Source organism: Carlito syrichta, unplaced genomic scaffold, assembly GCF_000164805.1.
Source record: "Carlito syrichta isolate Samal-C Ts95f unplaced genomic scaffold, Tarsius_syrichta-2.0.1 Scaffold304484, whole genome shotgun sequence".
NCBI classification, from domain to species: domain Eukaryota; kingdom Metazoa; phylum Chordata; class Mammalia; order Primates; family Tarsiidae; genus Carlito; species Carlito syrichta.
Genome location: NW_007248580.1, coordinates 760 through 14959, shown reverse-complemented (window position 1 = coordinate 14959; position 14200 = coordinate 760). Strand labels below are relative to the sequence as shown.

Genomic DNA, 14200 nt, shown 5'->3' with positions numbered 1-14200 from the left:
TAAATTGGTGACTCATAATACAGACTGTTAGGAACTCCAAAGATCAGTTCAACACTCCACTTTTTATTGTACAGCTCCCACCAGAATGGTAAGGGTAAAACAGTCTGATTCTTTCTCTAAGCAGGGCTTTGGAACAATTATTTCAGAAGTGACTTGGAAACACAGGAAGTGCCATGACAAAGGGTTCAGAACAGAAAATAGTATGGAGAGTAATGATTAGTAGGGGAAATTGTTTCATTGTCCTGTAAGGGTATTTGTTTGTTTGCTTGTTTTGTTTTGTTTTTACCTCTAGAATTAATTGAAGATCCCAGTTTAGATTGGGGCCTGCCAGAGGCAATATTTCTTCCTTGCCCTTCTGAACAGTGAATTCAATCTGCTTTCAGGACAAAGACAACTCTCTCATTCACTGCCCAAACACCTCCCGTTCCTATGCAGACCATGGATAGGTGCTGGGAAACATAAAAATGAACAGAAACATATTCCCAAGAATGACAGGCAACATTTAGATATTCTATGTAAAGGGCTGTTGGAACACCCATATGGCATGCCCAACCGACCATGTAGAAAAAACAAGTGAAGTGAAAAGCCTACCCCCAGACGGAGTGTGGGATTCAGGCAACAGCCCCTATAGTACTAAATGAAGGAAATCAAATGGGCCTAACAGAAGTCATACATATTGAAATCCACCCCTGAGTTACTATTTTTCATGCATTGTATGCCGTACAGTTGTTTACATTTTGACATTTCTGATGCTGAGTGACAGTAATGTCTTTTCTTTCTTGCTGGTGCATAATAAAATGGTGCATGTCAGCCATCTTTGACTTAACTAACTGATATCAGGTAATTCGGAGGTTCAGTGATGTCACTGTAGGAACTGCCATGTGGGGAGAAGGACCTCCCTCTTCCTCTGCTACTGCTCACAAGAACCCTGATCTGGTGAACCTCCCATTCTGCCGTGACCCTGCCATGGGCACGAGGCTCCTCTGCTGGGCAACCTTCTTTCTCCTGAGAGCAGGTGAGTCCTTAGAATGCCAAGCAATATCATCGTGTGTGAGTGATGACTACAACTGCTTTCTTCATGCTCTTTCTAACTTCTGTCTCCACAGATCACACAGGTGCTGGAGTCTTCCAGTCTCCAAGATACAGGGTCACAGAGAGGGGACAGAATGTATCACTCAGGTGTGAGCCAATTGCTGGCCATAACCGCCTTTTCTGGTACCGTCAGACCCAAGGGCAGGGTCCACAGTTTCTGATTTACTTCCAAGATAAGAGTGCCCCAGACACATCAGGGATGCCTAGTGATCGATTTTCTGCCGAGAGGCCTGAGGGATCCTCCTCTACTCTGAAGATCCAGCCAGTAAAGCATGAAGATTCAGCAGTTTATCTCTGTGGCAGCAGCTTAGCCACAGCATGACACAGTCATCTCCTTCCTGCTCACAAACCCTCCCGCGCTTACCTCTTCTCCTTTACAGTTCTTCTGGGAACAGCCATGAGCTGAGAAGTTCTCCTGCTATTCCCTGATCAAGGATAATTAATGCATTTGGAACTTCAACTGTTATTCTGATAGTAGAAAGTCAGGAAATAACCTCTTAAATACTAGAACAGGGAACACCAGGTACTCGTAATGGTGACTTATACATTTCTGGGATTTTTTACGTACAGTTCAAGATTCTATCATTGAGACTGAACAGAGCTTAGGCTCATAGGTAGTGACTAAATATTCTCTTTTAAAACTGTAAAATTTCAGGACATTTATATCAAACTTCTATTACTGACATAAGCCTGACAAAACAGGCTAATGTAGCAGAATAGAGGTCCAAGAAAACAGACCTACACATATATAATGACTGATTTATGACAACAGTGATATTATAGAGTAGTGAGGGAAGTATTATCAGTTAACAAATGGTCACTAACTCAGACCTACATTGTATCAAGGAGTGGACTGGTTTAAAAAAAATGTTAGGACCATTTACAGCCACCACTCTTTAAAAAAAAAGCAGCATCCTTAAAGAAATGTCATCAAAATAAATTATATAAAAATAACTATCACTCACAATAATGCACATGCTCATATTTTGCTTTTTAAAATTTCTTCTGACAATCTTACAGTCATTCTGTGCTTAATTTTCTTCTTCTCCAATCTAACTTAAAAAAAATAAATTCAAATTTAGATTGGTTTTCTAAAATATAACCCCACTTGTGAAAGTGTTAAAGAGAAGTGAGTCCAGCAAAACCTGAATAAAATTATATTGACCATGCAGGATTATTTGAGGTTTCCAAAGTAGTTGTACCAATTTGCACTTTCATGAAAAGTATATGAAGTTTTGGTTGGCATTCTCTCTCTTTCTCTCTCTCTCTCTCTCTCTCTCTCTCTCTTAATTTTTCACTCCTCTAAGGGTGTCTTTTGATATATGGACATTTAAGCCACAATCATTCCATTTTTTACTGTTTTGGTTAGCATTTTGTATTTTGTTTTTCAGTTTTAGGAAATCTTTGCGCATATACACACATGTACATGCATGTACATGCATCTATACACAATAATCATGTTTTCTCATATTTCTTTCTAAAATATTTATATTTTAAAGCTTTTACACTTAGATCTGTAATCTAACTGGAATTAATTATCTGTATATGTTATGAAGAAGGGATCAAGTTCTATTTTTCCACAAGTTTATTAAATTTACCCAGTATCATTTGGTGATAATACTTCCCTCACACTCTATAATGTCATCGTTGTCATAAATCAGTCATTATATATATTTAGGTATGTTTTCTTGGATCTCAATTCTGTTACTTTGGTCTATTTTATCAGTTCCTACAGTATAAAGTATTGTCTTTTATTATTGTGGCTTTATCCACTTCTTAATATGTGATAGAATAATTGCTGAAGCTTTGTTCCTTTTTTAATCAATGGTTCTTGATATCTCTTGACTGTTTTTAATTTTTCATATATATCTTAGAATTAGCTTTCAAAATTCTTCAGGGAAAAAAAAATATGCCTTCTGGGAATTTTTTGCTTTTTGTATCCAATTGACTTACATGCATCACAGAACAAAGCTAAAAATATTGCTAGAACTTCAAAATATTTAGCACCCCCAAAAATATAATACATAATATCTGGCATCATAAAAATCTCACAATCGTGCAAAGAAGGAGGAAAATATGACACATAACAAGGAGAAGAATTAATCAATAGACTTTAACCCTAAAATGAGAATTGGTAGACAAAGATATTGAAACAATTACTATAGCTCTAGCTCACAGGTTCAAAATTTTGTAGAGATGGCAATGACATAATAAGATCCAAATTAAATTTCTAGAGACAAAAGTTACAATGTGATGAAAAATACACTGGCTGGTATCAATTAACAGCAGATAAGAGAATACAGGAGAAAAGATTAATAAACTTGAAGAAGTAATAATAAACAATTTATAATGAAATGCAGAGAACAAAAAAGGTCAGTAATGAGTTGTGGGAAAACTTCAAGTAGCTTAATATGACTGGAGATGCCAAAACAAATTTTTAAAATTTAAATTTCTTAAAGAAAAGTTGTGTGTTTACACTGAAATGATTTCAATAGAGTGCAGAGATCATAATATGTGCAAAAGTAAATGCTACAACAATACAACATAGAGACAGGTAGAGGATAAATAAAAAATATACATATTGGAAAGTTTTCATAACTTATATGAAGTCACTTGAAAGCAGACAATATTAAAATAGAGATATTTTGCACGTTCTAGATCTACCATTCAAACAAGACACAGAGTTAAAGTGTGTAAGCCAAGACAAAACTATGGAATTATAAAAATGCTCAACTAATTCACAAAAGGCATCATAAAAGGAAAAAAGGAATAAAGAAGAGATGAGATCAATAAAAAACAATGAATAAGATAACACAAATAAAACCAAATCAACAATCACATCAAGTCTAAATAGTCTAAGTGTCTCAATTAAAAAGCATGTAATATTAAATATTATTGAATAATATTTTTAAAAACAACTATATGAAGCCTACTAGAATTCTATAAAGACTCAGACAGAATGTTAAAATAATAGAATGAAAAAAGTATCATGCTAAAACTAATTAAAAGAAAGCTAGAGTAGTTATATTAATATCAAACAAAATAAATTTCAAAACAGAGAATATTATATGGATTATGGAAGTCATATCTTAATGGCAAAAGGAACTGTCTATCAAGTGGTGACAGCAATAAAATATCTATATACCTATTATTGGGTCTTCAAAATACCTAAGCAAAAACAGAATTGCAAGGAGAAGTAGACAAATCCACAACTAGAGAGAGCTCTCAATACTTTCCTTTTAGTCATTGGTTCAACAAATTGACAAAAATAAGAACATCGGTAAGGATGCAGAAGACACGATCAGCATCAACAACCAACTGGGCTTAATTGACGTTAACAGTAAACTCCTCCAACAACAGCAGAAAGTATGGTCTATACACTCTAGGACAAACATTATCAATTTATTTAAAGGTATTCAAGTCCAACCAAGTGTATTCTCTGACCCCAGTGAATCAGTAAAATAAATTGGAAGTCAATGAGAAAAATATATCTAGAAAAGTTCCAAATACCTCAAATATTAAATAACAATTGTATAAATAACTCATAAGGCAAAGATAATTCAAAAGATAGGTAAGAAAGGCTATTTTGTTTTGTTTTGTTTTGTTTTGTTTTGTTTTCCCAAACACTGGGGAGAATGCACAGAAATGAGAGAAATGAGGTCATTCTTTTTAGGGAAAAGTACATTGCAAAAGCATTTTTGTCTAGTAATTTGAAATTATACATCCAAAAAATTAACACTTAGCACTCTTTGACCCAGCATGTTGTCTTTGATTAATTTATTTTGAGTAATTTTTACATGTGCATATTTTTTGAGAATGTTCAAAAGAAAAGTGTTTTAAATGGAATAAAAATTCAAATATATTAAAATTAGACAGATGGAGGATAAAGATGGTCAACATGAGGCAGCTAGACTCCTATGAAGTAAACCCAGATGATAGAGTTTTCTCAGCATCCAGAGAAAGTAGGAACAGCAGCATGCCCCACATCTCAGCAAAGAAGCTATAATAACCACATAGTCCAAAGAAGAGAAAAAGTAACCGACTTGAGCTGGAATTAACCAGATTCTCCTCTGGCTCACAACATAGATCACGGGCATTTTCGTATGCAGTGGGGAAGGTAAGTGAGAGGAATTCAGGAGTACTGTGCTCCTACTACTGACTTGGAGGGTCCTCAGTGTCTTACAGGACTTCAGTCCCTCTCAGGAAACTGCCTTACCCACAGCCATACTTTGCCAAAACCCATGTGGAATGGTGCAGGAAAAAAAGCCCTAGCAGCTCCAGAAGCCATTTCCGAGGAACTCAATTCTTGTTAGTGGTTACTTTCTAGTCAGCCTGGGAAGGTACAGGACCCTAATGCAAACTCCATGGTGGCAGAGAGCTTCAGGCTGGGGCAGGGTACTGTGAGAACACCTGAGGTCCTGAGGCTGGCTGCACTTTGCCATTAAGATCACAAACTGGACCGGGCTCGGTGGCTCAGCCTGTAATCCCAGCACTTTGGGAAGCCGAGGCAAGTGGATTGCCTGAGCCCACAGGTTCGAGACCGGCCTGGGCAACTTGGCGAGACCTCATCTCTACAATAAATCAAAAATTAACCAGGCATGGTAGCACGTACCTGTAGTTCCAGCACTTGAAAAGTTGAGGTGGAAGGATCACTGGAGTCCAGAAGGTCGACGCTGGGGTGGCTGTGAGCATGTAAGGCACTGCACTCTAGCCTGGGCAATGGAGTGAGACTCTAACTCAAAAAAAAAAAAAATCACAAACTGCCTGAGGCTAAGGTGGTAACCAAGTTGGGACTTGTTGTTATAGCAACCTCTCATTCCCAGTGTAAACTCCTCAGTGCCTGCTCTGCATAGCATCGTTGCCCCAGTGGCCTGGGACTTCCCCTTAACTTCTGATGGGATGGTCAGGAGGGCACACAGGTGGAGTACTTAGGATTCTCCCCACGTCCCCAAGAACTCCTCTTGAAGCCTCTCAGAACAGAAAGAGAACTTGGGTAATTTCTGGAGCTCCATCCTCTACCTAGATGGATGGACACTTCCTTGGAGCAACACATACTCAAAAAAAAAAGGCCCACAGCAACCACTACAGGTGACTTTCTCCCACAAGCACCATCTCTTGGCCAGAGATCAATAGCACAGCCCACCACATCAGATATAATACCTCATCTTTGGGGAAGGCCTGATTCTAGACCCCAGCTAATGCCACTTTTCAAGTCACTCCAGCCACTCAGGATGCTGTGAGTTAGTGCATGTAACCAACATAGGACTGCCACGGTTGACAATTGCAAAACTGCCACGGTTGACAATTGCAAAACTCATCACACCAAGGTTATATATAACCAAGGGAACCCCTACAGTGCCTACATCTGCCCTCAGTCAACCTCAGATAAGAAGAAATAGTCTACCAAAATGAGAAGGAACCAAAAAATTAATTCTGACAAGATGAAAAAGCAGAGTTTACTAACACTCCCAAAGACCACACTAACTCTTCAGCAAATGATCTTAACCAAAATTAAATCTTTGAAATTTCAGACATAAAATTCAAAAGATTATTATAAAATTGTTCAGTGAACTTCAGGAGAAGATGAAAATCAGCATAAAGAAATTTTTTTAAAAAACTATTCAGGACATGAATAAAAAATTATTTAAAGAAATAGATGCCTTTTTTAAAAAAGCTGAAATTAAGGAAATGAAAAAATCATTTAGGAAGGTAAAAAATCCAGTGGAAAGTTTTAACAGTAGAATGGAACAAGCATAAGAAAGGATCTCAGAACTTGAAAACAAGGCTTTTGAATTAATCCTGATGACAATAAAGAAAACAGAATCAAAAGAACATAACTAAGTCTCCCAAAATGTGGGATTATGTAAAACATTTAAACCGAATAATCATAGGTGTTACTGAGGAAGAGAGGAAAAAGCAACAGGTTTAGAAAATCTATTTAAGAGAATAATGGAGGAAAACTTTCCTGGCCTTGCCAGAGATTTAAACATGCAGATATAAGAAACCCAAAGGACCTCCAGAAGACTCACTGCAAAAAGGTCATCTTCAAGGCATATAATCATCCAGCTACGCAAAGTTAATGTGAAAAAAAATTTAAGAGGAGTAAGAAAAAAAGCATAAAATAACTTACAAGGGTAAACCTAACAACAGACTAACAGCAGACTTCTCAGAAGAGACCCTACAAACCAGAAGGGATTGGGGCCCTAACTTAAATCTCCTCAAACAGAATAACAGCCAGTCAAGAATTTTGTATCATGCAAAACTGAATTTCATTAATAAAGGAGAAATGACATCTTTTTTAGACAAGCAATCCCTGAGGGAACTTATCACCACTAGACTGGCTGTATAAGAAATACTCAAAGGAGTTCTAAATACTGAAATAAACAGACATCTATAGAACAAACCTCAGAATATACATTTTTCTCATCAGCACATGTAACAATCTCCAAGATAGAGCATATGATGGGCCACAAGTCAAGTCTCAATAAATAAAATTTTAAAAATTGAAGTCATATCAAACACCTTCTCAGACCACAGTGGAATAAAACTAGAAAATAAGTCCAAAAAGAACCCACAAAACCAAACTAAAACATGGGAATTAAACAATCTGCTCCTGAAGGTTCCTTGGGTCGATAATGAAATCAAGACAATTTAAAGACTCCTCAAAATGAATGACAACAATGAAACAAGTAATCAAAACCTCTAAGGTACAGCCAGAGCTATACTCAGAGGAAAATTTATAGTACTTGAGGCCTACATTATTAAGACTAAAAGATTGTATATCCACAACCTAACACTATATCGCAAGGAACTGAAAAAACATGAACAAACCAAACTCAAAGTTAACAGAAGAAAAGAAATAACAAAACTAAATGAAATTGAAATATAAAAAATACAAAGAACAATGAAATAGAAAATTGGTTCTTCAAAAAGAGAAACAAAATTGATAGACCACTAGGTAGATTAATTACCAAAGGGAGAAGATTCAAATTAGCTCAATCAGAAGTGAAAATGGAGACATTACAACTGACACAATGGAAATGCAAAAGATCATACAAGACTATTATGAATATCTCTATGCAAATAAGCAGGAGAAAATGGATAAATTTTTGGAAAACATACAACCCCCTCAACTTGAATCAGGAAGAAGTAGAAACCCTGAACAGACCAATAATAAGTAGCAAGATGGAAACAGTAGTTAAAAGTCTCTCAACTAAAGGAAGTCCTGGACCTGAACGACGCATAGCTGCGTTCTACCATACTTTTCAAGAAGAAATGCTACTGAGTTTACTAAAGCTGTTGATTGAAGAGGAGGGAATTCTTCCTAACTAATTCGACGAAGCCAGTATCACTCTGATACCAAAGCCAGGAAAAGACACAATAGAAAAGAAAACTACAGACCAATATCATTTATGAACATAGACACAAAAATCCTCAACAAAATATTAGCAACTTGAATTTACCAGCACATTTTTTAAAAAATTTATAACAACTAGAATTTATCTCAGAAATGCAAGGTGGTTCAATATATGCAAGTCAACAAATGTGATCCACTACATAAACAGAATTAAAAACAAAAATCATATGATCATTTTAATAGATGCAGACAAAGCATGTGATAAAATTCTGCATACTTTCATGATAAAAACCCTCAGCAAAATAGTCATAGAGGGAACATTCCTCAGATTCATAAAAGCCATATAAGAACAAACCCACAGCCAATTTCCTAAATGATGAAAAGTATAATGCCCTCCCCCTCAGAACTGGAACAAGGCAAAAAAATGTCCACTTTTACCACTTCTATTCAACATAGCACTGGAGGTCTTTCCAGAGCAATCAGACAATAGAAAGAAACAAAGTGTACTCAAATTGGAAAAGAAGAAATCAAACTATATCCATATGACAACAATATGTTCTTATAACTAGAGAATCCTAAAGACTCCTTTAAAAGACTCCCGGACTTGATAAATGAATTTGGTAGTTTCAGGAAGCAATATCCACACACACATATCAGGAAAGCTGCTATAAATGAATAGCGACCAAGCTGAGAATCAAATCACGAATTCAATTTCACTTACAATAGTAGCCAAAAGGCTAAAATACCTGAGAATGTATTTAACCAAGGAGATGAAAGATCTCTTTAAGGAGAACTACAAAACACTGATAAAAGAAACTGTAGAGGATACAAATAAGTGGAGAAATATTTCATGCTTCTGGACTAGAAGAATCAACATTGTTAAAATGAACTTATCACCCAAAGTAATCTACAGATTCAATGTAATGTCTGTCATACTACCGATGTCATTTTTCACAAAAGTAGAAAAAAATCCTAAAATTCATAAGGAACCAAAAAAGAAACAGAATAGCCAAAGCAATTCTAAGCAAAAAAAAAAAAAAGAAAAAAAAATAGCTGGAAGCATCACATTACCTACTTCAAATTATACTACAAGTCTGTAGTAACTAAAACACCGTGGCACTGGTATAAAAGCAGACATATGGACCAATGGAACAGAATAGACAATTCAGAAATAAACTCAAATACCTACAACCAACTGATCTTTGGCAAAGCAGACAAAAACACACACTGGGAAAAGGACACTCTATTCAACTAAATGGTGCTGGGAAATTTTTCTGCTACATGCAGGAAAGTAAAACTTGATTCCTCTCCCCACGTATGAATATTTGCTCAAGGTGGATTAAAGACTTAAATGTCAGACCTGAAACCATAAAAATCCTAGAAGAAAACCTAAAAAAAACTCTTCTGGACATCAACTGATTAGTGAAAAATAAAAATGTTATATATATAACTATAGAATACCAATCAGCTATCAAAAATAATGAAAAAATGACTTTTGCAGCAACTTGGCTAGAACTGGAGAACATCATCCTACATGAACTAACAACTCTGAAACAGAAAGCCAAATACCTCACGTTTCCCCTTATAAGTGGGAGCTAAACTAAGGATCTGCAAAGGCATAGAGGATGATATAATGGGCATTGGAGATTCAGAAGTGGGAGGGGTAGGGGTGGAGGAATTTTTAAAGATCACCTATCAGGTACAATGTGCTCAGGTGGGGGTGGTACGTACAGTGAAACCCAGACTTCTTCATCACTGTACAGTGCAGCCATGTGACCAAAAACGATATGTACCCTCTAAAGCTATTTAAATATATTCATGCATATATACATACATGCATACATAAATTGATAGGATGTTTACAAAACGGTAGTTAGAGGGAAAACTAAAGACAGATCCAATTATTATTTTAATATTACAGCCTATTGAGTCCAACAATATCTAAGAAAGATAATATAACATGATCAAATGGGATTTATCTCAGTAATGCACAGTTGGTCTCATATTCAAAATATAATCTATGTAATTTATCCTATCTGTACTTTAAAAAAAGAAAATGATATGATCATATCTATAGATGTTCAAAAATTTTGATACAATTTAATGTACCTTTCTGATAAAAACTGTGAGCAGATTCAGAGTAATAGGAAACTTTCTTCACCTTTAAAAAGGCATTTATGAAAAACTTATGATTAAGTGTTCATAGTAGAATACGTATGCGGGTAAACTGTGGTAAGTCAAAGTTGCATATTGAAATCCCCAGATTAATCCTCAGATTAAAAAGTTGCACAAAAAGAAGAGATAAGTAGTCTTTTTGGCAAGTGATACCAGAAAAACTGTTTATTGATACAGAAAAATAATGAATCACAAGCCATATCTCACTCTACAAGTTAGAAGCCGACAAACTATGGACTGTGGGCCACATCAGGCCTCTGCTTGTTTTCATATGACTCAGAAGCTAACAATTATTTTACATTTTTAAATGGCTGAGAAAAATAAAACAATGGCATTTTGTGACATATGAAAATTATGTAAAATTTCAATCTCAGTATCCAGAAATGAAGTTTTATCAGAAAACAGTCACATGTTGTCTGTGCTTGCTTCTGCATTACAATGGCAGAGTTGCATGGTCAGGACAGAGATCACCTGGTGCGCAAAACTAAAATGTTTACTATGTGGTCCCTTACAGAAAAACTTTGCTGGCCCTTGTCATGCACAAAAGCTAATATGACACAAGAATTCTGGGATGATCTTCTGGAAGAAAACATAGCAGACTCTTTTTATGATTGTGGGGTAGGCAAAGATTAAAAGTACATTATTTTTTATCCAAATTGTTCATCAAATTATATACTATTAAGACAAAAACATATATATCTACGAAAGAGGTGGATCCATAATATAAATAGCTCCTTACATATCAATTATAAAAAAAGACAATTCAATATAAAACAAGAGTTGACCAAGGTGTGTATGTGTGGAAAAATATATATATATATGTATATGTATATATGTAAAATATGTATTATATATATGTTTCTAGACTCTATCTCATTCCTAGGGCAGCTGCAGCTGGCATTTAATGATTGGATGGTATCACCCTTCCTACACCACTAATTGGCAAGATTTGAAATTTATTCCTTGTTTGGAAAAATGTTTGCCTTATGCCTCCCTCGCTACATGTGCAAAAGTTGACTTTAAGGCAGGTAAACCTCAAATCAGCAAATGTGCTGTGTTGTGGCCGGTCCTGATACCTAGTTTAGAAAGCACTGAGCCTCCTTGGACAGCATCAATAGAGCTACATCCTAGGAACTGCACAACTGGCCACTTGAGGGCACTCTGGATCCACTGGATGGGCCACTGATGGCTCCGTCTGAGACAGGGAGCGTTAATGGAAACAGTCTTGGCTTTGGTGTCTGCATCAGGGATGTGACTTGATGAACCAGAGATAGTGCTGGCACAGGAGGTGTCAATGCATGTGTGTTTGTCATGGCAGGGAGCCATGAACTGCAGCCTTGTGTCAGTGGAGGCCTCTCTAGGAGCCTGCATTTGAGAGGGTGTATGATGAGGGTTCCGGTGAGCAGCCTGGACAACCTAAGCCATGTATAAACAAAGGAGCACCTGCCTCGGAGAAAAATTGGGGAAGTTGTGGGGAGGGCCATCTGCCACAAACCCTGTCCTGCCTCACTCAGTACAGTCAGCTCTTTCTACCTGTAGAACGCTGGACAGAATGGGGGAAGGCCTGCGTCAGGGGATGACAGGTGCTTACAGGACCCTACAAGGACAGCAACATCAGAACAGTGACATCACAGGCACATCCTCCAAATATGGGAAAGAGAGGAGCAAAACTCCTGTTCTCTCACCCCAGGAGACCAGCGACCTGAGCAGGAAGATGCCCTGTCCTGTACTGCCTGACTCTACCTGGAGCACCAGGCTCCTCTGCTGTGTTACTCTTTTTATCCTGGTAGCAGGTGAGCCCTGAGCACAGGTCGGGCCTCCACAGCTTTTGACTGTGACTGGAGTATCAAATTCTTTCTGGACCTAGTTCTTCAGCATCTGTCTTCTTCTTCCACAGGTTCAGTGGATTCTGGAGTCATCCAGTCTCCACGACACTTGATCAAAGTAAAGAGAGAAATGGCCATTCTGAAATGCTACCCCATCTCTGGACACAAGAGTGTGTACTGGTACCAGCAGGTTCCGGGTCAGAACCCCCAGTTCCTCATTTCATATTATGAAAAGATGGAGAACGAGAAAGGAAACATCCCTCACCGATTTTTGGCTCAACAGTTTGGTGACTATCATTCAGAGCTGAACGTGAGCTCCTTGGAGCTGGGGGACTCTGCCCTGTATCTCTGTGCCAGCAGCTTAGGCACAGCCCTGCAGAGTCACTGGTTTTCTATACCCAAACCTTCCTGTCACAGTTGAGGGTGCAATAGGGAGAGAAGAGTGGGACTGCCACCAAGCTTTAGCCAAGATCCAGGGATGTTTCTAGTTCTTTACTGACACACTCTCTGCCCTGCTGAGTTCAGGCAAAGTGCTCCTGAATATGTGGATCCCAGATTCACCAGATGTTCTCCCATCCCTGCCAGTACCTTCCAGTTCCTACAAATGGTAGGAGCTCCTACTCTATGTGAAAGTGTATCTGTTTTAGTCTGTTTTGTGTTGCTATAACAGGATACCTAAGACTGGGCAATTTACACACCACTGAAAGGTCTAGAATAGGGGCAGTCTCAAAAGGCTGAAGCTTGCTCTCAGATTTTAAAAAAAAACTGAAGTTGTTAATTTTATGCAAGTCAATGACTTCAGAAAGTGGCCCAGGTCATTGTGGTTCTGCTGTAACCTTGTGGCTGATTCATAGGAAGGTATCTAAAGGCCACTGAAAGCCCACCCATCTGCTGCTTTTGGACAAGATCATCTTTCTTCTGCTTCCAACTTTTCCACAAGCATACTTTACTGGAGGAAGTAAAACTGTTTCTAGAAACTTGCTTTCAGAAGAATCTGGGAAGTGTATTTTTCGAGAGAGAGAGCAAGTATTGGAGAACATTTAAGAGACAGCCAGCACACTCAGTTACACAGCACAGAAATAGAAAGTAGGGGAATAAATTTTAAATTTTCAGTAACCTTTCTCATAAAAATCGGTTGTAGCTTAGCTATAATAGTTTAGAATTTGCTCACGTGTTAATTTATTCAGTAGATATTCCTGGAATGCTTGTTATGTTTTTTAAAAATTCCTCGTAATGTGGGAAAGGAGATTTAATTTTTAAAAATTATACACCTTGTCTTTAAGAAGAGTACAGTCTGACAGGATAAAGTATCCCCAATTAATCATACATGTATTTACAATGTAGGGAAGTCACTTGAAGTAGTCAGTTTCTTGGCAGGAAACAGATGACAAGCTTAAAGAGTTGAAGTGAAAACAATTGAATCAAGGGACTGTATTCAAAAGATTGGGCAGAATTAAGGAAGCCAAGAAGTTGTTGAGGGATCAGGGGTTTCCAGCACAGTGGGAAGCAAGTCCAACTCCTTAACATAAGGGGAAAGAGGAAAGGGGTGCTACATCAATGGAGATGCATGAGAGGGATAAGAACATGTTTCCCAAAAGGAGGGACTCAGTCAGGGCCAGAAGCTTGGGAGGTAGGAGATGGAGGCCCAAATACTCTGAACTGTCTTCACTATTCCTCAATCCCCAGCTGGCATCTCCCATGGGCAAACTCATCTAAAAGCCTGGATAACACTCTCTGTAGAGATCAGTCT

General features: G+C 37.5%; 2 gene segments (V, D, J or C); both read left to right on the top strand.

Moving 5' to 3' along the window:
* The first annotated feature begins 933 nt into the window (after positions 1-933).
* Positions 934-1414, top strand: LOC103262412. The segment is given in 2 exon segments: positions 934-1015; positions 1107-1414. Coding segments are annotated over 2 exon segments (357 nt in total).
* A 10888-nt stretch (positions 1415-12302) lies between these two features.
* LOC103262411 lies at positions 12303-12871 on the top strand. The segment is given in 2 exon segments: positions 12303-12417; positions 12522-12871. Coding segments are annotated over 2 exon segments (429 nt in total).
* The last annotated feature ends 1329 nt before the right edge of the window (positions 12872-14200 follow it).